This window comes from Phalacrocorax carbo, chromosome 1, assembly GCF_963921805.1.
Source record: "Phalacrocorax carbo chromosome 1, bPhaCar2.1, whole genome shotgun sequence".
In the NCBI taxonomy this organism is placed as follows: Eukaryota; Metazoa; Chordata; class Aves; order Suliformes; family Phalacrocoracidae; genus Phalacrocorax; species Phalacrocorax carbo.
In genome coordinates this window covers 74,923,321-74,951,135 of record NC_087513.1, presented here as the reverse complement: position 1 = coordinate 74,951,135, position 27,815 = coordinate 74,923,321, and the positions used below count along the sequence as shown (strand labels likewise).

Sequence of the window (27,815 nt, the reverse complement as noted above, 5' to 3'; positions counted from 1 at the left end):
AGGGTGAACCGGCAGAAAAAGCCTGAGGGCGGCAGTTGAGCCTCTTCCCCCTCAGTCGCCCGGTCCCCGTCGGCGATGGGGGGGGGGGGGGGGGGGGGAATGGCGAGGAAACGCCGGAACTGTACTTATTTCCCTCCATCACCCTCGAGCGGACGCTTCCCAGCAGGGCTTTCCCTCATGCTGCCACACAAAACACCGCCTCGGAGCCCCGGTGCCCGCGACGGGCGGTACCCACCCCTCCTCCCGCCGCGCCGCCTCTACCGCCCGCGGCCGCGGGAGGAGGGGGAGGAGGAGGAGCCGGGTCTGCCGCAAGGGGTGGGGGAGCGCGGAGCGCATCGATCGCGCCCGTTCATCCATCCATCCATCCACCCTCTCGGCGCTCGGCTCCCTCGGCAGCTCCAGCCCTCCTCGTCCCCCGCCATTTCAGACCGGGACGGAAAGGGACGCGGAGCCACCACCACCACCACCACCGCCGCGGCGGGGCGGGCAAGGGAGGCGCCGGCGTGCTCCCGCGGCCCGCTGCAGCGCCAGGCAGGTATCCGCCTAACCCTACGTCGCTGAACCGGGACGAGCCGCCGCGCTCGCTTTCTTTCCCCCTTTACCCTTCGAGGTGGGGCAGGGGGAAGCGGTGCGGCTTCCCGGAGCCGGGCACCCCACCCCCGTCCCCCTTTTTCCTCCTCCCGGCGTCGCCCAGCAGAGGGACAGAAACGCCGGCAACCAGGCGGGGGCCGCCTCCCAGCTCCTGTCCCGTTGCCGCCCGCGGGGGGCTGCGCTCTGCCCCGCTTTCCCTCTGCCGGTATCCTCCGGAGCAGCCGCCCTCTGCCCCTCCGCCGCCGTCCTTCCCCGCGGGGCGGGCGGTGGCTCGGCGGCTGCGGGAGGGGGCGGCGGGACAGGTGGCCAACGCCCTCCGGGAGCCGGGCGCCCGGCGGCTTATGCCGAGTCAACCCCCCCCCTCCCCCCCATTTTCCTCAAACATTATTTAAAAAAAATTTTTTTTTTCCTTTGCTCCTCCCAAACCCCCTTGAGCGGGGCCGAGGCGCCGGGCCGGAAAGTTTCGGCAGCGGCGGCGGCCCGGCCGCGTCGCTGCGTCCCGGCTGAGGGGAGGCGGGGCGGGGCGGCCAGCGGCACCCCGAGCCCCGGGGCAGGCGGGGATCGCGCTGGGCTCGTCCGGGGAGGGGGGGGGGGAGGGCGGGGCGGGCAAATAGTTGGGGAGGTGAAGCCATCCCATCAGGTGAAGCGGAGCCTGCCCGGTCCCCGCCGCCTGCGGGAGGCGGGTTCCCGGGTCTGTGGCGCTCGGTTTGGCCCGGAGGTCGCCGAGAGTCAGCGGGGCTTTGGGAGAAAGCAGCGGAGAGCGGAATCTCAGCCCTGCAAGAAATACTCTTTGACCTTTTTTTTTTAGAATTTAGTGTATCCTTGCTTTTGTACCTCTTTGTAATCGGCGCCTTTTAGCTCAGCGCCCGCGCTGCGTTTCCGATGTGTAATTTTGTCTGAGAAATAGCATTCCCTCATAGCTTTTTGTCTTGTCTTTCAGGGAGGGAGTTGCTTTCTGGTAATAGTAAAGGAACGTGATATTGAATGAAAACGCACCAACAGCATCCTCATTAGTCGGAGCCTGACTCTTTCTGCTTAATGTTGGTTTCTTTGTCATCAGGTCTGCTAAAAAATGACAGAATATAAACTTGTTGTCGTTGGAGCTGGTGGTGTAGGCAAGAGCGCCTTGACAATACAGCTAATTCAGAATCACTTTGTGGATGAATATGACCCTACAATAGAGGTAAACGCTTTCATCTTGTACTTTTTGCGAAGAGAGATTATCAGTAACAATGGTAGTTGTTTGCTTTTGGACAGTTACCACAAAAACATAGAACAAGGCTTTATCTTTGAGCAATTTTTATTTTAATGGTCAGCACCGGACCAGCATTGGAGAGGAAATTGCTCTGCTTCTTGATCTGGCTGTGCAACCACAGCTGCAGTAAAAAATTAACAATTTTGATCAAAGTATGGTATTAATTTCCATGTTTTTTGGACAGTTTGGATACATGTTTTCAGGACCTCAGTGACAAAGTATTTGCCAAATTCCCTTGAAAATGCTTGGCAAAACTCTTCATGGCTTTGCATGCTACCTCTTAAATGTGACTTTCTGTCTTAATATCAAGGAGGAAAATTTGTAGTTCTGAAATGTATGTGTCAAGCTTTCTCAGCTCCTATCATTAGGATTTGTTTCACGTGGTGAGAAATGTGTCCTGGAATGTTATGGTGAATGAAGCAAAAATTTGGAGACTGAATTTATTTCCTTGTTTGTTTATTTATTTATTTTTAAACACACCTATTTCTGTATCTAGAAAAAGTGTTGTAAGATAGCTGCTGTAGTGGATTTTTTTAAAATACATGCCGCAGTTCCTCAAAACCTGAAATTGTATTTAAGCTTTAAAAGTTGTGATATTTTAAAGGCTTTTAATGAGCAGGAAAACTTTGTCTTTTAAATATAAGAAAATTACTGGTGTTGTCTGAAATATCCAGTGGATCATTGGATTTAATAACCTCAGACCTTATAAAAGGAGAAACGACACTATAATTTACCCAAGATTTTTGTGTTCCCAGCACTGAAGCTCTGTAGCTTATGACTTTATTTATAGTTTGATACGAGGCACTTGAAGGAATCACAAGGATTTAAATCTAGGCTTAAAATCACAAATTGGAAAATGGCTATGTAGTCATTTTCAGGTAGACCCAAGCGATAGGAGCCAGTGCCCTGAGATGGTGGGAAGCCGTCCTACTTCAGCAAAGTATGGGCCTGACAGTGCCCCAAATAGAGATGTGTTGGCTTGAGTTTACCTTAATGTGCCTGTATGTCTCTGTGGCATGGCCAAGTAACCTCATGCGTGCTTGTAGAAGATCTTGTGAATAGACCTACGGACAGAGGAAGAGCATTTGACTTGCGCTAGAGGAGGAGCTTTTTCAATTCCTAAGATGTGAAATCTTAACAACCCAAAGCACACTTAAAAAACCAGAAAACACACAAAACTCTCTGAGAGGAACAAGCAAAATGGGATTTTACTTTTTCTTGCAAAAGGAATTTTGGAGGATGTTGGTCTTCGTAATGCTTATTCATGATCATCTGTGTTCCTCGTAAGTTCAAGGTGTGTTTACACATTACAGAAGGTACTGTGGAGGTTCTGTGTTGTAAGTTGTAGTATAAAGCCAGAATGGTGTAAACAGTTGAGGAACACAAAGACTTAAATGCCTCTTCTGAAATCACTTGAAGGATTTTGCTAATCAACAAGCAAAATATTTTGAGGAATACCAAATACTTTTTAATGTAAAATAATAAAATGAAAATACAGTTCTTTCTAGAAAGAACCTAAAATCCCCAAACTGTGGCTTTTAATCAGCAGCGTGCAGGATTACTGTAACACAGTGGTGTGGTCCAGAATCAGTATGGTCTTCTGAAAGAAAGAAACCTTTAACCTAATGGGTTTTACCGGCATCCCCAACTTGTTGCATGCAACAGTATTAATCTTCTGCAACTCCTGCAAGTTCTTGGTCGAGTACTAGTTAACCATTTTTGTCTTGTATATTCTGAGACCTTGAGGATGGAGACTGTACCTTCCCACTCATGGTAAATCGCCTTGTGTGAGCGCTCAGTGCTATAATCATGTAGGGAAGAAATAATTCTGTTATAAGAGTCTGTGATTTGGAGTGGCAAACTGGTTGCAGCGAATGGCCTTCTAATTGGGTTTAAATGCTTCAGTCCTTGACTGAGCAGAAGCCCATTTGGCTGAGAAGGGTTGCTTGACACTGCTTCCAGTATAGATGCAATTGTGGTGGTAGGGGCTGATCAAAGAACAATAGCTGTAGAGTGATTTTTATGCAATATGAGGGAATAAGGCTAAAGTTGCTTTGACTGATAAATAATAACAGTTAAGATAGTTCAGTAGTGTCACTAGTATTGTTTCTCACTTACTGCTGTTTCTTTCGTTGTCACACAGGTGTTGCCAAAATACTAATTTTCCCTCACAGATAAATAATCAAGCTAAATAATTTGGGGTAGACAGAGTAAAGAGTGTTTGTTATCTGTAGTGGATTCCATAGCTACACAGTTATTGATCACAGGAAAGATTTAAAATTACTCAATAAAATGAAACTCAACACTTCTAAGATTCTCATGTTGTGAAGACATGATGCAGTTGAGGAGAGGAAAAAATATACAAGTTACTTAATCACAGATGCATTTACAATGTTAATGTTGTTGCTGTTTTCAGTGGAAGAGACTTAATGATTCAACAAATAACTTGTTTGGAAAACATAAAGTTTCATGGCCTGCTTGAGTATTTTATTTGCTTAAATCTAAGCATAGCAGATGACAGGGGGCAGGGGGAGGAATTAAAATGTTTGGGCGGTTACTGTTATTCAAATATACATGCTTTATATATGTTTCATAATTTCATATCTTATTTGAAGTAGATGTCCAAGCGCAGATTTATAGCCAAGAAATTTTTAGTGTGGTTTTTTTTAACTGTATGTACACTAACCCTTGTGTATCTGGTGTAATACACAGAACAGTTGGACTAATGCCCTCTGCTGGTCGATTGTTAAATCTTTATTTGCGATATCTTGTGTGATATGCTGAAGCTGTTTTAAAAAAAATTCTGTTGTTTTAATGCTAAATATATGTAATCTTTTAAATAACCTAGAGAAAGAACAGCTTTCCTAGTTGCCTATCAGAGGTTTTTCAATTGGATTAGCAAAATCCCTTGGCTGATTTAGAAATACTGATATTTAAGTCTGTGTTCTTAAATGACCTGTGCACCTGTGAAATTCCACCAATATTTAGTAATAGCTTAGTCTTAGTAGCTGTGATATTTTAATATTAAATCACTGGTATGACAGGTTTTTATAAAATAATAGTTACTTAGATGTCATTTATTAAGCAGTGGCGGTTTTTTTAGATAAGTTCCATATGTAGTTCATAGCTGAGATTTCCTATCACATTTTCTTATCAGTGCTTGTGAACAGATGGAATTATTACTCCTTTAGCATAACTCATGCTGATTTTTATGGCTTGTGAAAGGCCAATAAAAGCAGGTTAAGTGTCTAATGAAATTAAAACTTTTTGATATGTTGAGTCTGTATACTGGGGAAAATTGGAAATTCGTATTTGGAGTCAGGTAATACTTTGAAATTAGCTCTAGTCTTCATTTTGTTTCTACTTAATAGCCTTCTACTGGATGTTTCTTCATTGCATTCATTATTGTATATCTTCCAATGTGCAGTAAAGCTACTGGATTTCTATAAGTTATGAAATGTATGGATTAGAAAGTTGTTTTTTTCATGGTTGAAGGGGAATCTAGCCACTTGGGTTCAGCAATTCAGTTTTGAAGCATAAGTGCCACAAGTACTGTAGTAGCATAACTTTTTGGTATATCCTACATTCTGTTTTGCAGGACTTGATAATTTTTACAGTATGGTAACAAATTTTATCTTGGGTATGTTTACATTGGTATTCACCATGATGGGGGTGGGCATCCTAGTCACTTGAGCTTTTAATATGGTGCTTCAGTTTTCTTTCCTACGGTGACAAGTGTGATTTCAGGTTTGTTTTGCAGGTGGGGTGGGGAGGAGGTTAAAAAGCCTTTATTTTGGTAGCTTGGAAGGAAATCATAAGCTTGAATTTTCTCTCCCACATCTTTTCTGCCTCAATTCCCCCTTCTAGCTAGTGACAGAATTTTCTCCCCAGAAGTGGGCAAAACAAATATAATCTCAACGTGTTCCTTCTTTTTGTACCTGTGCTGTGCTTTTTGCTGGTGCATCTTTGCTACTACTGCTAACATGGTAGGCATGCTAAAGCCAGCAGTTTTTAAAAGTGATTTTCTTTTCTCCTAAAAATGACTTTATTTTGTGAAAATTATTTAAAGCTTTTGTTTAGAGCTCAGTTGAGGGGAATTTCTTTTTCCTTTGAAGTGATAAGATGTAAAGGAATAATACAAGCTTTTCAAGAACTGTTTTTCATATTTTTAAACCAGCAGTCAAATTGCAAGAGAAAATGAAGGCTTTGTAAATATGCCTAGTATAATGATAGAAGTTCCAGTAGTACTTCACTGTGAACTGTGATAAAGGTATCATAGGACGTGGGGATCTGCTGTTGCATTTAAGTGAATTGGAATAAAGATGTGTCCTTTTGGTTGGTTGTTTGGTTTTTGTTTGGTTTTTTTTTTTCCTGGTGTGTTTGTGTTTGGGTTTGGTTTTTTTTCCTTTAAGCAAGGAGATAGACTATTAACCTTATTTCAAAACACATTGGAGCTTTGTCTCAGTGCCTTTGTCTCAGCTGTATCAATATTTAAATATGGCTTATAAGGTTTCTAAAGTAGCTTACCTACTTCTTACTTGAACACTGAATTTGCACGTCTGTGAAATAAATATTTCCAAAATCATATTGGAGGTAAACTTTTATCTTTAACGTAAACAGTCAATATTGTTTTACCTGATACTGTTACATGTCACTCAAGATACAGGGTTTGTTTAGTTTAAGATACTGGTTGTATACAATTATCTCCTACTTGGCTTCTAGCACGAGCAACAGGAAAGAGAGCCTTTTGTAAAAGTACAAATAGATAGAAAGTGCACAGTAGTAGGTGTGCTGTGCCTTAAAATGGGTACAAAGGAAGGAGGGTCATTCTGAATTCATCCTGAGGTTGGCTAGAATTGCAACTTAAATTCTTTAATTCCCTTCCCAGTCGCTTAGGTTCACTTCTGTATAGTGTTAAAAAGAACAATAGCAATATTGGGGTAATCTCTAGCTAAAGGATCTGAAAGGTAACACTGAGATTTTGTTTATGCCTTTTATTTGTTACAAGTACTGTTTACTGAGAATAATTCATGGCACTACTCAGCAACCTATTTTTAAAGCTTATTGACATATTTTCATTTTGAATGTATAGATGTTTATAGAAAATAGAGTTACTGGGAAAGTGATGCTTATGTTCTTGTCACTAAAACCATGTAGTTGTAGAAGCCTAGCACCATAGAGAGCTGTAAATAGACATTAAGATCTAGTTGCTTGGGGCTTTGTACAGATTTTAGCCACTTGAATCAGTGACCTGAAAACTTTGAATTGATAGCATTGAAATAATTTATTCCAACATCTCTGTGAACCAGCTCATCAGGGCTTTTATATGACTCTGTGTTGGTCTGTTTTGGCTAAAAAGCTTCACCTTCAAATTTATCCACTTAACTTTCATAACAAATATGCACCTGCTTAGGCATGCAAAACAGATATCCTGTCCCAAACTGAAGGCTTTTTACATGTCGTCGTTTCCTTTTCAGTGGCATAGAGTTTTGGAGTTGTCTTTCTTCGGAACTCTGTTATTTTGTACATTGTTGTGGCACAACACTTTTGTAAACATCCATAGAATGCAGGTCAAATTTTACTTTTAACAAAAAGATTGTTTAAGCTCGCTCATTTTACCAAAGTCAAAACTTTTAAAACCAGGATTAGAAATTTTTTCAGTTCTTGTCTTAACAGAGACAAAGGGGAGATGCTGGATCCAGTCTGTACTTTTTGTCCATTTGTGCAAAATAAGAACACCATCCTTTTTCTGTGTCTGTGTACTCTTAATCACTGAAGAATCAGAATACAGATAACGTCCTTTCAGTGCTCTTTCTGCTTCTGGATTACTGTAAACATGTAAATATGGGACACTGTTTTCCTACTGTCACTTGCCCTCCTGTAAAGCTGGATTTTAACTCTTGAGTGTTTTCAGTCATGCTTGATTACTAGTAAACAACTTTAATATCTCCTGAATTATAGGCATTTGAAATCTTACTTGTTTGTGTTTAACCAAGGTTTATGTTTTTTTTTCTTTTCTTAGGATTCCTATAGGAAGCAAGTAGTAATTGATGGAGAAACCTGTCTCTTGGATATTCTTGATACAGCAGGTCAAGAAGAATACAGTGCAATGAGGGACCAATATATGAGAACAGGGGAAGGCTTCCTCTGTGTATTTGCTATAAACAATACAAAGTCTTTTGAAGATATTCACCATTATAGGTGTGTATATGGAAAGATAATCAACTAACTCTTGCAGTAGGTGGATAGGTTGCTTGCTCGTCCACTAGGTAATAGAATGATCTCTTATGAAATAGCATCTAAGGGGAAATTTGCAAATTAGCAATATTGCAACTTCTTTGTGTATTTGTAGGTCTGGAATTTTGGGTGATCTGAAAACCTGCTGCCTTGTTCACAAGTTGGGCAGACAAAATATCTGAAAGCTCTTCTGGTATAAACTGGTGTCTTAGTATTTCTGCATATTCATAGTGAAGACTTATCTAAAGGCAAACTCTGCCCATTCCATAGATAAATTTGTGTGCCAAGATGGAAGAACTTACACAATTGAAACTGTGCAGACAATAATGTCAGTTGTTAGCTTTTGTTCTAGGGGTGGAGGGGAAACACCTGGGGAGTGTAACTAGAAGAGTAATATGGGTGAGCCCTGATGTCTAAGAAGGGCAGACACACAATATCAGGGCTCTGGAATGACTGCTAAAAAACAACCTGTTTTCTTAAAATTATCTTTTTTACATGATTACTTAAAAATTTCAACTCATGCTTTTTTGTCAGCTATGCTAATATAGAAATAGAAGCAGTCTCTGGTGATTACTGTACCTGATAATTTATAGCTTACTATTACACTGAATTCTCCTTGGGTGTTCTGTTAGAAGGCAATGCAAATCCTGCCAAAGATCACTGAGTTTAGCAGCATCAGTTAAAGATTAGTCCCAAACACATAATGCGAGTTATTCATGGTTAAGCATTTATAATGCTGTCAGATCCATGTCACTGTATGGCCGAGGAGTGTTTTGCTATCGGTATTACCACAAACCCAACATCTATTCATAAGCTGAAGTTGCATTTTTTTCACTAATAGAAGTTACAGTTCTTCACATAAGGTGGTATACCATGATAGTTCCAGGTAATTGAAGTCAGGAGGTGCAACTGCCCTGGTCACATAGTTTCATTTTCTTCTGTATGTGAGCAAATCAGCTCATGTGATAGCGTAGGGTGTTGATGTGAGTAGCTAAGCCAGCAGTAAACTATTTCTGTAGGTAAGAGTCTACCTGTTTATCTCCCTGGAGCAGCTGTGGGGTCAGGGGAGTACTGTTGCAACTGAGGGGCAAAATTGCTGCATACTAACCCAGGGAGAGATCAATATTGGAAGTGTGGGCACTTTCAGGGCTGTTTCTTTTTTATGTTTAAATTGATCTAGCCAGCCTTTGTATAAATTTCATATATATAAAATATTTTCTAATTGAACATAGTGGTACAGGTGACTTGAAAAGAAATAGAGTTAGCTCAGCAGGGATGACAAATTAAGAAAACATATCTAATGCTCTCAGAAAAAACAAGCTTCTCTTCATTATCTAACCAGATTATTACAGATGAGTTTCCTCTGGTTGTAGAGGAAGAAGGGACAAAGGTAGCATAGATATTGATGTAAGGGGAAGAAGGACCATAGAGGTTTTCATGTGGAGTTTTTCCTTTTAAAGAGAGAGTTGCATCAGGCGGCCTTCCCAGTTTATTTCAAAGAATGTTGTGAGTTGAATGCTGGAGTTTCTACTGGGTGTTCACACACCTGTGGATGACCTTGCAGACTGAAACTGAAGGCTTATGAACAAATAACTGAAAATAGTGACTATATTAATTAAGGAATGTACTGCTAGATTATTTGGGGAGACAAAGGTAACAAAATTGATGATTGTTATTTGAGATTCTTGCCAAGTACATCTAACTGATATTTCAAGATGCTTTCTGACTAGCGTTTGAAAGGACTCCCTTATCAAATTTCTCTTTGTGAGAACCAGACCAGTGGTCTTTGCTGTTTAAAAACCCATCTAAATGCAGAGTTTGCAATGATGGCTTTAATTAAGAAATGAAAAAACCCCAACCCCCCAAAACCAAACCAAAATTGAGACAACAGGCATAGGGCTTTAGACAGTGTGTTATCTCAGCAAATGGATTGAGTATTATGAGTGCCGAGTATAAGAGATAAGTAGGAAGATTTATACCAGAGCTCCTTATGTTTATTCTGGCATTAGCTGTCAAACAAAAGTGGAATGACATCAACATCTATGGTAGTTTACAAAATGTCAACCTCACGTTTGTTGTTTTTTTTTTTAAAATAAGATGATAAACTTGACTGTGACGGGATTGGTCAACTTATTTTTTTGGTGGCTTCTAATAGTGTATGTGCAGTAAAATAACAAAGAATGATCTTGGACTCTGTTAACTTTGTTTCATTGTTTTAAAATATCATATAAACTATTAATATTAATACCTGTTAAATAAAATGTCTTGTTTGTTTTTCTTTTTAGGGAACAAATAAAGAGAGTTAAAGACTCTGAAGATGTCCCAATGGTGCTAGTAGGAAACAAATGTGATTTGCCTTCCAGAACTGTAGATACAAAACAAGCTCAGGATTTAGCAAGAAGTTATGGAATTCCTTTCATTGAAACATCAGCAAAGACAAGACAGGTAAAGCTGAAAACTTACCAGATACAAATGTAGAACTCCCTTAAATTATCATAATGTTAATTATTCTAGGCATTGACAATTGCTTGGTCATATCAATAGGTATATTTCTCCAGAGAAGAAATTCTTCTGGTGTCTCTTTCTGTCAACTCACTGACAGCTTGTAACTGTTTGTTAATGTGTGATTTGCTTCAGTTGCACAAACTTAAAGAATGAGACCTGGGCTTCTCTTACTCTTCACTGTCAAATGGCTGCAGCATTCTTCACGTTGTGATAGGTTTTAGTAGAATAAAAAGCACTTCTACTTAGAGGTGAAATGCTTTTTCTCTCAGCAAGAGGATTAAGCAGACAAACAGCTAATTAGTTTCTTCTGGTTTAAGCCTTTTCATTAATAACAAAAGGAAATTTTCTTTAAGGCATTGATTCAGTATTAGTGGACATGCCCAATATACCTTTTTATAGCTAAGCAATTGACCATAAGTCTTGTTTTGAAACTACTGGATTAATTGCTTGTGTAAACTGATAATCTTTGAAGACTTTAGAGCTCACTGTTCGTTTATTGCCCCACTGGAATAGGTGAAAGAGGCAGCATTTAGAGCCCTTTCAGTGCTTCTCTCAGGGTTTGTTGGGACAAAGGTGCACATAGTGGTACATCTTGTATTCAGGAAAAGATAAGCTATACAGATATAGATGAACTGGTTCTGTACTTCTGGAAGAAAGCATTCTTTTTTAAAAATGCTGATTTGTGGTTTTTCTTTTAAGAGTAGAGACTTACTAGCAGTACAGTTTAGATCAGGCCTGAGTGGCCAAAAAGCTCATAACACTTCAGATTATGCAGAGAGTATGCGCAACTTACGAATTGGGAATTAGGTGTAGCAGGAGGAGGCAAATAAGAGCAGAATACTGCAATTTGAGTAACTGCTCAATGTAATTGCTAAATAGAATCAGCTGCATCACTTGGCAGAATTTCCACATAGACAGTATGTAAGTTATTTTTGGATATTAGAAATGAATATTTTATTAGTGCAAATTTGCTACACCCACCCAAGTTCCTGACAAGCTGAAACCTGGACTCATTAGTAAAACTTCACAGAGCAATAAAAGGAATGCTAACTTTTGGCAATAGAAGGAGTATCTGTTGCGTAGTTCTGCTTTTTTTTTTTTTTTAAATACTACCTGACTTCAGTGGCTGAGAATAAATTAGGCCACAAGAGTGTTCTGAAGGATGTGGCATATAAGTGGACTGAATAATTACAGTGTTCTTGATTGGAAGGTCCTGTATTAGTGCCTGTTATCAGGATGTTAGGATAAGAATGAACACTGAAATTGTCTTTGATGTTTGAAATAATGGAAGTTCTGTACTAACATCTAGATTTTACTTTGTTCAGCCCGTTGTACAGAGCATCAGGCTTTTGTTTAGGAAATATTCCTTTTGCATAGCCACTTTTAATGAAAGTGGGTTGTTACGATGGGATATTTTCAAAGATCTCTTCTCCCTACCCACCTGAGTTTACTCCTACAAGCAGCCCCACCATGCCTAGTCCATACACGATTGCATGCTCAAAAATCACCACTCCAGTTTTATAATCTTTGTTTACACAAAGTACTATCTGCTTTTTTATCTTTCAGACTTTTAAGAGGTCTGTTGGAGGCTTGTACTTGTTTCAGGGGACAATAGATCAGACCTATAGGAACTGTTATTCTATAATTCGTCTTTTTATCTGTGACTTTATATTTCTGGAGGTGCCTGAAATGATGTAGAAGGGACTGTTGGCTTTTGCTTTTCACAGCTGAGCTTTACACCTTCTACAGATAAGCAGTCCCTAAAGGTGTCTCGTGGATTTTAAAATAAAGATATCCAAGAGGCTTTTGAGAATGTTGGCTTCTGAAAATTGGAACCACTAGGTATGGTTGCTGATTTTTTTGCAGTGCTGTTCATAACATGTTGTGTTATGAAACTGCCTCATAAGATGCTGTGATAATAAAATACTGTTGAGAAGGCAAAAGGGAATTGGAGGAAGAACCTGATCCTTAATTACAGCACGATCATCTACCTTAATTACAGCAATATCATCTAAATATGTGTATGTCCTTGTGTGTATACATTTGCATTTACATGTTACAATTTTTCAGTCACCCTGGCATATATAAAAATAAAGGCATTATCTAGATACACACACGTGCATATACCCCCATCTTCCAAAGTAGTTTTTTTAACTAGGGGATTCAACCATTTTGCTAGTTGCATGTGGCCTGTGGACTGTATTTTTATTGGGCAGAATTCAGTCCTTGGCTAAAAATAAAAAAATCTGGTCCTCTCTGATTACATGCAGAACTTCCAAGTATGAACAAATGTAGATGGTGCCCTGGTAATTCCTGGAGTCTGTAGAAAGTCTGATGTGAATACTTAGAAGTGGGAACCTTCTTTTCCTTTCCTGTACGCACCTACCACCACACTGAAACATCAGCACTAATGCCCTGTTGAAGGTGCCCTCACCATGTTCTTGCATCCTTTCCCATACCCCACTTCTGCCGAAGCTCAAAGAATCAGAAGGGTTTCTGGGGAAGGAAATGGGAGATGGAAACAGAAAGGAGTTGGCCGCTTAGTCTGTTTTGATTGCCAAGGCACTTTTTTTTTTAAACTATGGCATTGAATACTCATGCAAAATGATACCTTGGTTCTAAATAATTCAGTCTTTTAAGATTTTTTCAAAAATTCATAGACAAGGTCAAAAATAGGTAAGATGAAAAACACTGAAATGAAGGGCAGAGATAAGTTGTTCTAAAAGTTAGTGTATTTGGTTTTATTTGGTTCCGACTGGCAATAAAGATGTAAACTTTAAAGTACCACAAAAAGGTTGTGTTTTAAGCCAAATAAATCCCTATGTGAATTTTCATACAATTCATTGAGTTCATCGGTGAAACATTAGCTTAGCGGACCCTACAACATGGGTATAAGGCTATAGATTATTAATTTTTTTCAATTAGACCACTGACTGAAATGAATATAGTGTAATTTATGAAAATAATCCTATTTCTAAATGTAAACACGTGTCAATACTGGTGGTTTTGTAAGGCATGTTGCATCACTTGTACTCATCCTTTCACAATTACGCAGAAGGGTGTGAATTTCTTAGGTTTATTTTGATAGCTGTTTTTGCTTTTTCTCTGACATAAGCTTGAAATTAAAATTCTTCCCTGTCTGCATGAGCGTATAGCTCCAATATTATCAATACTATCAAGGAGAGATGAGAGGCAAACTTGATTGATCCACACCGAGGCTGCATCCTGTATTCTTTACTGGGCTTCCATTTGCCTGTGAGTTACACAAGGAAAAGCTGTAAGGCTGTACCCCAAATGTGATTTGACTGGAGGATTTTGTTTTCCTTGGAACATTTCAACTGTCCCACTAGTATTGAATTCAAAAAAGAAGCAGCTATGTGGGCATTATTGTAAGAATAGTAAAGGATTCACCAAAGCATTAGGTCTTGTTGAGAATATATACTTAAACACACTTTTGAAGTGTTCAATGAAGAAGTTGACCTAAATCACAAGGATGCTGTTAAAAAAGCGCTACAGTTATTTCAGCTGGCTGATGGACAATAGGTGAGGCCCCAAAGTTGTGACAAAAATAAGTTGAGAACCTGTGCCTGGTCTGATGAAGTAATCAGTGCAGTATTTACAGAACTTCATTCCTGCATCTCAGTTAAGATTCATGAATACATGATAATTTAGACAGTTTGCTTGAATCAACTTGCCATATTTTTTTTCCTTAACATTTGTCATATCTGTGTAATGATACTGTATGTGTTTCACTCCAAGCCATTTTTAGTGTAGTTCATGGGTACAGGTTCCATTTTAAAACTTTGTTTTCAATTACATATAACTTTGTCAGACTTCACAACATGGGTTGAGCTTTTTTCATGTCACTTGTTTGTGTCGCTCTTCCAAAAAAAGTTTAGTCCCTTCCAAGAACAAGTCCCCATGGAAAAAAAAATAAGTTTCTGTAATGTTGAAAAAAATTCTGGCATCCAACTTGTGTGCTGAATGACTCCAGGATGCCAAGGAAATAGGTTTGTTATTTACCTCACCTAAAGATAAATAGGTGCAGCAAAAAATGGATGTGTACAACAGATGAAATTCAGGCAGGACAGGCAGCTGTAATTCTGGCACTTCTTAACTTTGGAGTGACTAACTTTGCAACTTTAATCATCATTTTGTGCAGTATTTAATATAAATTTACTTATGTATGTCTTGTATTTTACCTTATGATGGTTACATGATCAGCTTAACGTCCTCTCCTTCCCCAACTAGTGGAGGTTCTGCATGTGGCTGAGTTGTAGAAACTGTTTCCAAACAGTCCTTTGAAGTATTACGCCTGTTTCAGAGACAGCAAAAAATCAGCTTTAACTTATAAACTAAAAGTTACACAAGCTAGTAGACTTTTGCAGGTTGTTTATTCTTCAGTATTGGCTAAGCTGACCTTACCACTAGAGTCTTATGCTGGGAGTGCTTTTATGCAAGTGAGTAGCATTCTTTTTGTTTCCATCCTCCTGAATAATTTTATGTGAGACCAACTCTGATAAAGCATATAAAGGTGGATACAGAACACTTCTGAGATGTCAAGGTTAATTTTCATTAGTTTCCTTTAAGCGCCCTTTACAGAAGCGGAGCGTGTGAAAATTCCCGTTTGTACTTTAGTCTGTATTTGAAATAGTCTTTCTTTGCACATAGCCATATTTTAAACTGAATGTTTGGCTGTCTCCTAGGAATCAAAAGCATCTTGAAAACACTGCCTCGAGGCCATGGGTTCTTTTGGCTGTTAAAGTAAATAGCAGTTTAGATTTTGAAGCTTTTCATATCTGCCAAAGGATATTTTTGCTTCCCATTTTGACAGCTAAAAGAACTGGTTAATCATATTTTAGATACGTGGTCCAATGTCATTTAAGGGAAAATACTGAAGAATCTTAAAAGAAATGGGTATTAAAATGACTTCTTAAGCTTACAAGACTGGCACCTGACTGTTTAAAATCTCAACTTGTGCTAATGAAATTAGCAAGCATGTCTCTACGGATTTTCTTTCAGAATAATTTCTTTCAACAGGATTCATAAACTGTTCTTGGTGATGGCAGTAGTAGTATTTTCTTTTCTCACTCTGTCTGTGTCTCTCCCTCTCTCCGCATTGCTAAAGCAAATTACAGCTCCTGTTGGTGATGGGAAAGTTGGTAATAAATGTTGAGTGAAGAATTGTTATCTAATTACTCATGTGAAAGCTCCATAATCAAATTACGTATTTCTACTGCAAAACAGTAGACTTGCAAAAACGTTGATTCTTGTACAGCCTGTGCTTTGGCCCACAGCAGCTGATCAATGTTTACTGTTTCCTCTTCAAGAATAAACTTCAATTCCTTACAGGAAAACATGAAAGTATGAGCTTTACTTGGGTGTTGCTGGTTTTTAATAGCTTCCTTTACATCTTGCAAACTCTCAGACCTGGAATGTAAGAATACTTGTCACCTCATCAATACTTCACTACATCCTAACAGAGCCCATCGTACATACCAGAGAAATACAATCCAAGAAATAAATCTAATTCATTTAATCTTCACATTCAAGTGGCTGTAGTTCAGAAGAACCCTGGGATAAGCAGTAGCATGTTAAGAATGAGTCTTAAATGTGATAACCTATGGCACAGTTCATGCAAAATGACCCAGTAACTGTGGCAGTAAATGTTCCTATTTTTCTTACTAAATAGGCGCATAATAGGAAGATGGGTTGGAGAGATAATTTATGGAAAAATCTGCCAAATAAAAGCCCAGATTGTGTGTTTGGGTAGAAATAAAGTTTTGTGGCTTAAATGGCTGTACTGTTTTCCACGATCATCAGTCTGTTCTGTTTTTACTTTCAAATAGTGAGTTTGTTTTAAATTGACAACCCTGTTGATCTGACTGAGGAGACAAGTAATGAGATGGACAGTAAGGCAGAGATTTGCTCTCCCCTTTAAAAGCTGCAACTAAACATTTTGCATCTTGTTAAAACAAGAACATCCTCACAGATTTGTCTAAATGTTTAAGTTTATGCACAGATATAATCACTTTAAAATAACAGATATTATAATTTAAAGCTGGTGCTGTACTTTATCTTCGATATGCTTAAAGATATCTTCAGCTGTCATACTCTTTTTTTAATTATTTCTATTTTTTTAAAATGCTTATGGTATCCTCATCTCCAAGTGGCCTAAACACAAAGCTTCAGAAGGGTGGGGTGAGAGACCAGAGAAGTGAAACAGGTAGCTCTGTGTCATCCCTTGAATACTTGAAAAGCTCTGAGAAAAATCTGAGCAGCAGAACTTCACAAGCTTTTTGCACTTAGCTGTTCTTATGGGACGCTAAGGGTTGCCTGAGTCTGGCCCAGAGGGAACAGATTAGGTGTGCCTTGTACATTGATGTGAACCAAGCTGATGTGAACATGATAATAATGAACTTGTGTTTTCTGCATGGAAGAATAACTTCTATAATTACAATAAGTAGTTACTCTTGAAGGTTACTCTGAAATATCATATACTTAAGGTGGTGCTTAAAAGCACTTTGCCATGACTCAGATATCCCTTTTCCCAAATCTAATAGTACAGTGCTTACTCTGTAAAGTAAGTAGCTTTAAAAACAATATTGCCCAAAATTTTGTATTCTTAGAAGATTTTATTCCGTTGTAACCTCTTAAGAAATTACCTGTTCAGACTTTTTTTATATTTTGTTAGTTTGTTCCACAGATTTTTGCAAAGAAAGTAGACCTTCTTACATAAAGAACAGAACATAAACAAACCTACTTTTCATTGCCTGCCCAAACCAGTAACAGGTTCTCAACATGGTTAAGAATTTAAAAGGTGGTTAACTGCGTGTTTATAAGTATCCTGTGGTTACCAATATAACAATGCTTTGTGCCTACTAAAAACATCCATGCCCAGAAAAATGTGTGAAAAGATGCAGTAACACAAGCAGTGTTATTTTCAATGTGGTATACAGTGGAAGAAAATAATTCTTATTTTGTCCAAGTATTACCTTGTGCAGAAAAAAGGAGGGATTGAAATGTAGATATTCACAATAATTGATAATCAATACATTGAGTTTGACTCTCTTGTTTGCGTTAAAAAGCATTTATCAAGCAGCAAACGTGCAAGCCTAGCATTTTAAACATATAAATGAAGATCCATATACTTCTCTCAAGTAAAGCTCATAATTTCAGTGGTTTTGTCGTGTTTTTTCCCCTGCGATGGGTGTCCCAATATGTCAATTGTTAATGAAGCAGTTTTTAAGGAGTTGTGTTTTACAATGCAGAGAGTGGAGGATGCTTTTTATACATTGGTGCGAGAGATTCGACAGTACAGAGTGAAAAAAATCAGCAAAGAAGAAAAGACTCCAGGGTGCGTGAAAATAAAAAAATGCCTTGTAATGTAACAGGGTAAGTTTTGTAATGTCACAGGGTGAGTTTTACAAATCACTTGCTAAATGAAAATGATTGACAGTGTCTTGCAAATCAGACTTTTTATGGTTAATTGATGACATAATCTAAGATATAAAACCAATCAGATTTCAGTATAGCAGTCCTGAATAATATTCCTGCCAAACACCCAAGTCCTATGGATTTGCTTTGTTTCATGGGTTTTTGATAAATAGGTTAATAAGACATCTTTACTGCATATCAAGTTCTCCATCTGTGAAATGGAGAGCTGGTTTTGTGTCAAGAAGTTAAGAGGAAAAAGTTTTATTGCAGATACTGTTGAAGTGAATATTGATTGGATCTTCAGGTTGATGAACTGAGGGGAGAGGATCTAGTATTTATAGTCCTCCTCAGGTGCAGAAACAGGTTTCTAATCCAGCAAAACAGTATCTGGCTAGCAGCTAGTATTCAGGATTTAATTGTCAGGCCCTTCCTTATGCCATGCCACTTCCCCCTTGTTTTTTTCCCAGCTTAAAAAATCCTATCATCTGGAGAAATATATTAGCTTTTTTTTTTTGTCTACCCTAATGCCATGAGTAATCCACATTTGGACAAAATGGTAGGGTTTCACTTTTTTTGAGAGCTTTGACAGGGGGTGGGGATGGGACACAATACAACAACAAAAAAAAGCCACCAAAACTCCAGTACCCAAATTCTCACAAAATTGTTATCTGCAAATTCCACTGTAAGAAAAAAAAGGGAGGAGGAGAGGGAAGAAGTGCTAGTCTAAATCACTTCCAGTGCTTTTTGAACAAGCCATCAGAATAGCTCCTTGCATGTATTACTGTCCTATTAATTCTCTGCCTCTTACTGCACCACTGCAGAGAGTGGGTTGTTATATACTTGCTCCACAGGAGGATGACCTGGAATTTCACATTGTGTAAAAGGAAAACTGCTTTTCAAAGTGATTTTTTACACTTCAGAACATCTTGCAGAGAGATAGTGGAATTTGACTTGTATCTTAAAGAGACTCTCACAACTGTAGGAATATTCCCTTCAATAAGGGAGTTTTATGCCCCTTTCCAGGGGAGGGAGGAGAAACTGTATTTCATATCAGTTTTTACTAGATCTTCTCGGGCTTATTATATTCTCAGCTTTTAAGTGATGAATGACTGCTCTGAGATAATTCTTTAGATGTTTGCTTAAAAAAAAGATACGCTTTTGTGATACTGTTTGTATCACAGGTTTCCTTTGCAGGAAGTTGGAAATTTCAGTTATGAAGCTCCCCAGTCTTGTATCCAACATCTTAATAAAATGGATGCCATCAAAATACCTTGTTTTATTCTTTCCTTTTTATCAAAACCTACTAACAGCAGTTTGGCAAGATTATTTTTGATGAGAGCAATATGAATTAAATTGCTTAAGACTTCTTCCTGTAGCCTTCTGAAAACCAACTTTGCCATTTCTTGCTGTCTTACTAACAGCAAGTTAGCAAGTAGCGGTACCTCAAAGTCAAATTTCTTTTTGTATACTGGGAATTTAAAGATCCTGAATTCTGTCTGCTTTTCCTTTCTGTGGACTTCCTTGGGGGAAGGAGAACAGGACGGCGGGAACTGTGGTTTTCATTATTTCTTCAGTGAAAGCATCTTTTCAGATTCTTTTTGATAGCTCAGCAAAACATATGCTTGCTTTCTGCCAGCTTGCTACTTTCTTTCTGCCTGTGTCTGAGAGAAGTATGTTTTGGGGCTTTTGTGTGGTGGGTTCTGTTTTGGTTCCCTTTCCCATCCCCTCACCCCCCACTCCCCCCCCCCCCCCCCCCAGATGGGGGAATCTCTTTTGTTAACAATGGACATCATTGGGGTTTTGGTTTTGTTTTGTGGTTGGTTTGGGTTTTTTTTCTCCTCCCATGCCTTATTTAGAAAGTAGTCTTCGATATAAGACTCTAGAGCTTCAAGAGCATCTACTGAGGGGAGACAACACTTGTCTTTATACTCAAGTGAATTTTATGTAGTATTGATAAGTCATTTCAGCAACTTTGTGTTTAGGAGGTTAAGCTGGAGAAAGCACATCACAAAATTATTGTGGTACAGCTCCGTAGAACTGTAGTTTAGTAGTGATTCTAGTGGAGTAAGAAATCTGGCATTTAAAAGAGTCTGGCTTGTATTAGTTCATATTTATTAAGAAGATATGTATTATTTCAGTCTGATGTATAGCAGATAGCCAAGGAGAGCAGCACCTAATGATGTGAGTCTTTCAGCTGGGATTTGAGGCTTCAAAAATATTCTTTATAACACAGCTTGCTGTGATAGACAGTATTTTCCTTTTTGTCTGTGGATAATCAAACTTAATAATTCAGAGTGTTTTGCTACCTCTTGGAATATACGGTTTATGTTCTTGCTGCTTATGGGATGCCTTCTTGTACAAGATTAATAAAACTAAGGTATCTGAAAACTTTACCCAGATTACCATTAACTACTGATGCTTTCCAAGAGGTTCGTTCCTTTGGCTGTTGCACAGTAAGGCAGAAAGTACATAACTTCTTTTGCTCCGTTTGTCATTTCCAACTAGCAATAAGAAATTCCTAAAACTCAGTATAAAATCCTCAAAAGATCTTTCTTTGAAAGCATTAAAGTTTTTTCGTAAAAGGCATACTATAACAAAAAGTTTCTCTAGGGTATAAATTAGACATCTAGATAATGTAATTCAGATTGATCTGGGTTAATAGTAAAAATTTTGCATTACAAAAGTTCTAGATTGGAATTTTTAAAATTCTAGATTCTTGATTAAAACTGTAATTTAATGATGATACCGTAGTACTAGAAGTGTACAAAATGTAAAAAACTTTTTTCTACAATTTAAAACCTGTTTAAGGATCTATTTTGGGGGCTGGGGCATTAAGGGATTCCCAATTCCTTGTGAATTTAGGGTTTCCTATTGATAGCCAGGTTAGTTGCCAAGTCTCGTGCATGCCTGTAACCATGCAGCAGCATATCCAGACTCCTGTATGGTCATGGGACCATGTGGTGCTTCAAAGAACAGTTGTAGCCAGCAGCAGGCTGCCTCTGTGGGAACAGTTGTGATTTTTCTGTTCTCTCTGCCTTTTGTAGTTGCTCTTTGGAAAAACAAGTGCCAGGAGCAAGCTCTTGTCAATGCACCTTTATTGAGGCAGTGTGGTATAGTTCTGAGCATGCACAGCAAATTTTGCGTTTTTAATCCTGGGCCTGGATTTAAAGCATTCATTCAGTACATCTTTTGCTTTCCAAAAAGCTTGCACACAATAACTCCATTGTTGGAGGGAGGAAGGTCAGCTGCATGCAGTCCTTTCTTACTGAAAGAAGTAACTGGAAAGGTTGACTGCCTTTGATCTTACAGTACTGATGCCTTGAGGGACCTTCTGTAAACAGAGTATCCACTCTTACGTTTAAAATTTAATCCACAGACTGAAAAGTGAAAGATCTCAGTTTGAGTTCTCCAGTTCTAATTCACAAATATTCTAAACGTAGTTTTGTATGTCACATTATATTCATTACCTGAATTTAAGAGGAATTGTGGCAGGACCAAACTACTGAATACATAATTAATAATTTTAAAGGCTTCATCTACAAAGGTGTAAATGCAAGGGTGAAAGCTAAGTCAGTTCCCTAGTATTTTGCAACATGGGCTGTATTTAAAAGATCGTCACCTTACTAGGTAGAATAGAGACTTCAGCCTTAATTCTGAAGTCATGTGTTTAAAGGCCCATCGCAGTCTCTGGATATTACTTTATACTAGTTATTTTCTGTGTTTATTTTAAAGCCAGTTTAATGAGGGAGGGAGGGATGCTCATTTGAAGAATTAAATTGCAATTTTTGTTTAGCGTGTCTCATTTGAAGACACCGCTGAAAGCCAATGACTGTCCTCGTAATGGTTATTTTTCTAATGCATTAATGATGAGCGTGAAGTACTGAAAGGTAGTTTTCTAGGGAAATGTGAACAGTCTTGTAGAAGAACGTTGTGCGTCTTATACCATTCTTGTGTTCTAAGAATGAAACTCTCCTTCTGTCTGTTGTGACTGATGTCTAATTCTTCCCTGCTGGCTGGCTGAGAACTGCAGTAGATGCACTTTGAACCGTCACTACTTCTAGATCATTACCCTGCATGAACATTGCTAAATGTTCACTTTGAGTATTAATGCTGAAGTTACAATGAAAATACAGTAGCTCTCTGTAAAATAATACCAAGCGTTTCTAATTCTCAAATGATTCATGGGGGACATGATCTCTTCCAGAAACAAGGTTACTCTTCCATTAGGCATGCTACGTCAATTTCCTATTGATGAATAGGATTTTAAAATGTAGAATAAGTTATTCGCAATTGTATTTTGTATATTTCAAGACCCTGCAAAAGTGTGCTATTAGTACTGGGAGATAGGCTGCCAAGGACTTTGATCGAACATCAGTTATCTGTAAATGTTTTATGATCTCAAATGTAAAGATTTTAAATTTGGGTTAGACTGGGAGCATTACTTTATAAGTGAAGCTATTGAACACCTCACTGTTGTTTGGACTTGCCATATTAAGTTTCATCACTGTTTGGTGTTTGAAGCAGTCATGAATTAGGTGATTTTGGGCTTTTTGTTGTTGTGCTTTTTTCAGAGTTCACTTTCAGTTCTGTTACTGAAGCAAGGATACAGGAGTAAACAGACTGTTAACAAACTTTGTAGCTGACAAGAGGTAGGAAGCTGCCTGCCAGTTGTAGGGCTAAATCTCTAGACCCAGTTCTGTAGTGGTACAGTTGGCTGCTGTTGTATGTTAACATTATACAACTATTTCTGATCTATCTAAAGGCTAATATAAGGAGTAAGGCAGTGAAGAATCAAGAGAACTTGTTATCTTAATGATTTTGTAACTGTCAGTATGCAAACTATTAAATGTAAAGGCTGATGGAGAACACAGGGACTTGATTGGAATTTGGAGCAACTGGAAAGCTAGGCAATAGAATAAACGGTTACATGTAAATAAGTTGTTACGAAGTATACCGTATGACATTGTACTTGATAATGGTTCATATCAGGCTTTTAGGTATGCTGGTCTCTTTTGACCAGAGTTAATTTTTGTCAACTATTATTAACCCCCCAAAAATGAAAAGCTACTCAACATGAAGAAACATTAGCTTTTGTGTCCATAGCTTAACTATGGGAGCCATGGAGATTTGAAGTTGACTGTACCTGATACAGCACCATAGATAATGTGTTCCGTGTGTGTTTAACTAAATAATTTGAATAGAATGATTTATCAAATAATAATTTATCATTGGAATATGGGTTTGATTTGATTGATTTGCATATGTAAAGATTTCTAAAACTGTGGTGTGATTACTGTATCAGTGTGCCTGAGAAATGACCTGAGTATGTCGAATAATCATAACTTACCTCTTTGGTATTGAATTCTTACTACAAATATTGGTATTTACTTTTTAAAGCTGTGTATAGATTATTAAGGCATAAACCAAAGCTAGCTAATGCTTCAGAACTTTATTCTGTAACAATAATATACATAGTTATAATCTAAACATGGTACCTACACTTTTCTAGTTTGAGGTGGAACAACACATGCCCTCTTCAAGATGGAGATGAGGGCAGTACACTGAAGTACTTTCCCTCCCACATTAGTAATGGAATTGGACGGATGGGGTATCTGTGGTCAACCCCTGAGCAGTACATCACCTGCAGGCTGCTGTAAGCCCAGTTGGTGGAACATCTGAGAAAGAGGGCAGGCAAGTGCTAGCTCTTGCTGGCGTAAAAACAGTTCATTCAGACGAGGAGCATCTCAGGGATCCTCAGAAATCAGGAGAGGAACAGCCAGGGTTAGTTGTTCAAACGATGGCAGCCCACTCCCCAGAGCTGCTCTCCTGCAGGCCCTCTGCCCGTGCACAGTGACGCAGTCAGATGCGTTCCTCTTGGGCGGCAGGAGACAACTGTAGTTCCCCTTCCATATGAATATGTTTTTCCCAGCTAACCCCTTCCCAAGGAGGAATGCTTGAGAGGACTGTTGCCCCTGCAGTTCCCCCAACCCAGTCTACTTGAGGGAACATTATAAAAGCCTCAGCAAGGACAAGACAGTGTAACCTCGCCTGGCAGGCAGCAAAACAGACTGACTGCTGGTTGAACACTTCACCTGATCAGGTCGGGTGAAAACAGGCTGTACCTAAGCCGGCATGTAATTTTGTTAGTGGGATCTTAATGTATGCATGTATGTCTCTTCTCAGGGTGTTGACGATGCCTTCTATACACTAGTTCGAGAAATCAGAAAACACAAAGAGAAGATGAGCAAAGATGGTAAAAAGAAGAAAAAGAAGACAAAGACAAAGTGTATAATTATGTAAATACAATTTATCCTTATTAAGAAGTACTTAAGTAATTTTTGTACATTACACTAAATTATTAGCATTTGTTTTAGCATTACTTTACTTTCTGCTTCATGATCCTGTTAGCTTTACCTGAATGCTTGTTTTAAATGACAGTGGAAACTTCATTCCTCTTAAAGTGCCAGTATTCTTTGACTGTTGGTTCTTGAACTAGCAATGCCTGTGAAAGAAAAAAAAAAAAACCAAACAAAAAAACCACACACAAAAACCTGAGAATTGTCTTAGGACTCGTTGGTGCATGCACAATTGCTAACTTCCTATTTTTCTTACTGATTGTGAACTTCTGTTCTGTGTGCAGACCAAACAATGAAATGATGCTCTACTCATTCTAACATCCCCTTTAATTTTCTGGTTTTTAAATCTGATTGGGAAAAAGGACTAGTTAGCAAAAGAGACTTTCATTTCAGCCTTTCTTTTGTTTTAGACTGACTGCAATATAGAGAGACCAGAAGCCTTTATAGTCTTCCTGTAGATTTTGCTTCTAGGCATCTAGTCTTGTAGCATTTCAGATCAACTTTAATGAATGTAAAGATAAATCACAAAAAAAATTTCACCGCAATTTGTCATGGTCGCTCCTTAAATACTCTATTTTTTCTATAAAAAATAAAAAGAAAAAATAAAAAAAAGACAACAATGCACATCTGGCAATGGAAAAAGTAAAAGTTCTAATTAGGTTGATTTGCTATTGTTAATGCATTGCTTTAAGACTTTCACGAACTTTTTGTCTGAAGACCAAGGTGAAATCCTAGCTCTCCTGACCCCCAGTGGCAAATCTCTACATAGCTTTGTTCAGTAGGTACATGATTTCACCCTTAGTGTCTCTAGGAAATACTAGAAAGCCTTAACAGATAAGTTGATTCAAATTCTTAGGTTAATTCATACATGGACCCAGAATTTACCACACAATTAAATCAGAATGAATCCTAAATTATCCAGTGAAGTAAAACATTCTCTTTTCCCCCAAGAGCGGCATTAAATATTTCCAAATGCCCATTTTGTGCAAAACAGGATGAATTTTAAATTCTAGGAACATCAAATGAGTGAATGAATGAGTTTAATTTAGCTGCTTCATGCAAATAATTTGGAAATCCACTATGCCATACGAATGGTGTGGAATTTGCGTCAGCATAGAACATGGTTTCCAGAGTCAGTGTTGTTTGTGTGATGTTCGTGAAGTACTAGTTTTGTTGCACAGATTAAACGGTTGGCGAGTGGCATTCCAGTGTCTAGACCGTCATGAAGCTAGACCAAGATTTTAATGTTGTCTTTCTCAGTGATTAAGTTCTTCTGATTTCCCCACCTGCCCCACCCCTCACCTTTTTTTTTTTTTTTAATTGGAATTAATGCAGAATTAATTAATTTTTGCAGAAGCTTTCATTTTTGGTACTGCAGTAGTCTAGTTATTCTGCACTAAAGTAAGAGCCACTAATTCCAGTGTTGCCAGTTTCTATTGTCTTACTGTAAATGTTGCATTGTTTGATCGTTTCATTAAGGCCTGGGTTCCTGAAGGTACGCTTCTTCATAGTACCTGACTCAGCTGCAGAGTAAAATTTGAAAACGTGACTCTGGTGTATCGAAAAAAAATGCAAGACATTGAAGTAGGATAGTTCAGGACGCTGGAAAGTTTGGAACAGGGTATAGCAGCGTTGCCCTAACCGAAGGTATACCTAAACAAAGATGTGGAAGTTTTACACAGGGTAATTTTTATATACCTGTGTTACGTGGACCATTTATAGGACGTCAGAGGTGCAACTGCATGAGAAGAGTGTTCTTTTGCTTCTATGAAAAGAAAACCCCACAGTGACTTTTGTAGGTGGAGAGCTGCTAAGCTGGCAGGGGACGTATACTGTTGGGATTGCTGTGTGTTCTTTAATTTCAATGTGGCTGAGAGAAATAATGCCTTGCCCTGCCTGCGCCCCCAGCTCCCCTCCACCAAAACCCAGACCCGCTCCCCTCCTTTCAGCTTCAATATGAAATATACTCTAGATGAGGAAATATTCTGAAAGACAGCAATAGGAGAACCTAACATATCATACGGACCAATAAGGAATAAAACCAGATTCTTAATGTTGCAAAACATTTTATAGCTTCCAAGGTTAGAACATTTTGGAAACAAGTTAGTTATTTGCACGTTTTAGACACTCTTGATTATAGTTGAAGAACGTAGCAAAAGCGGATAGTATACCTTGAGCAAATGGAAGTAGTCTAAAGATTACTCGAAGGTTTTCGGTAACTGAGTCACACTGCATGTAAAATTAGGGCTGGTCTAAAATTCTTATGTTAATTTAACTAAAAACTGTTAGGAGGAATTTTAGCTGAAATGTCTTAGTCATCAAATGTGGATTTATATAGCTCTAATATAAAGCTATATATAAAATAGGTCTTTTTTTCCAGTAAATGTGATCTGTAGGTACCAATCTAATTAAATTAGTGCAAGACCTATTTAGCTTAGCCCTTATTTACTTTAAAAAAAAAAAAAAGAAAAATACACATCCTTGCCACTGTTGTGCAGTTTTGTCTTAATATTTGTTGAGATTTGGTGAAGCATGTTGGATTGCAGCTTGCACATGTTGATCTTAAAATTATTCTGTCTTTCCCTATTTGAAATGCTTTCAAAGAACACAGTGGATGCTGTCTGTTCCGACAGCAACTACTAAACGAACATGTGAATCACTTACCACGTTAATACATTAAATTGCCATGTGTCAGGGAGTAACACCTTCTTACAGTAGCTTTATGTAACTCTGGTAACTTAATGTAACTTCTATCATTGGTTTTCACAAAACTGAAATGTAATTCTTTTCACCAGTCTCATTGCCCTAAAATTTTTGCTAACTTGAAGTTTCACTGTATAGATTTTGTTACAATGACAGGATCTCTCTAATGGGTAAATCCAGACACACAATCTTCTGCTCTTGTCTGTACTACAAAGCAATACAATTATTACCTTCAAAGACCATCAAACTGTAAAGAAATCATTTTGTCTCAAGTTTACATAAAGCTACATAGATGGTAAATCTTTCCTAACATTTCTTTATTCCACTGTCTTGTGTTTTCATGTTGAAAATACTTCTGCTTTTTCCTCTTGAGTGCCAACTTCTTACTAGAATGACTTCTTAATGTAATATGTTTACCTGGAATGTATTTTAACTATTTTTGTATAGTGTAAACTGAAACATGCACATTTTGTACATTGTGCTTTATTTGGTGTGGAACATATGCAGTGTGATCCAGTTTTTCCATCATTTGGTTCCGTGACCTAGGAATGTTGGTCATACCAGACATTAAGTTAAAATAAGGAGGGGGAAAAAAAAAAAAAGACGGTTTGTTTTAAAATTTTTAATGTTTTTAGGAGTATGTGCTGTGAGGTGATCTGGAATTTGTCATTTTTTTTGTCAAGCTGTACTGCTCCTATTTATTGTAATGTAATAAAAAATAGTTATTGTGA

General features: G+C 38.4%; 1 protein-coding gene across 7 annotated transcripts; it reads left to right on the top strand.

The window, feature by feature from the left end:
* The first annotated feature begins 373 nt into the window (after positions 1-373).
* On the top strand, positions 374-27,815 carry KRAS (KRAS proto-oncogene, GTPase). 7 transcript variants are annotated; one of them, XM_064460300.1, is made up of 7 exons: positions 374-535; positions 1,652-1,774; positions 7,869-8,047; positions 10,369-10,528; positions 17,860-17,975; position 18,586; positions 24,209-27,815. In XM_064460300.1, the coding sequence occupies exons 2-7, from the start codon at positions 1,664-1,666 to the stop codon at positions 24,323-24,325; spliced, it is 684 nt and encodes a 227-aa protein (XP_064316370.1). In that variant the 5' UTR covers positions 374-535; positions 1,652-1,663; the 3' UTR covers positions 24,326-27,815. The 7 variants fall into 7 exon arrangements, with proteins under 7 accessions (XP_064316370.1, XP_064316343.1, XP_064316333.1 ...); XM_064460273.1 differs by lacking the exon at position 18,586 and adding an exon at positions 1,536-1,549 and having other exon boundaries at positions 376-535; positions 17,860-17,983; positions 24,209-24,309; XM_064460263.1 differs by lacking the exon at position 18,586 and adding an exon at positions 1,532-1,549 and having other exon boundaries at positions 376-535; positions 17,860-17,983; positions 24,209-24,309.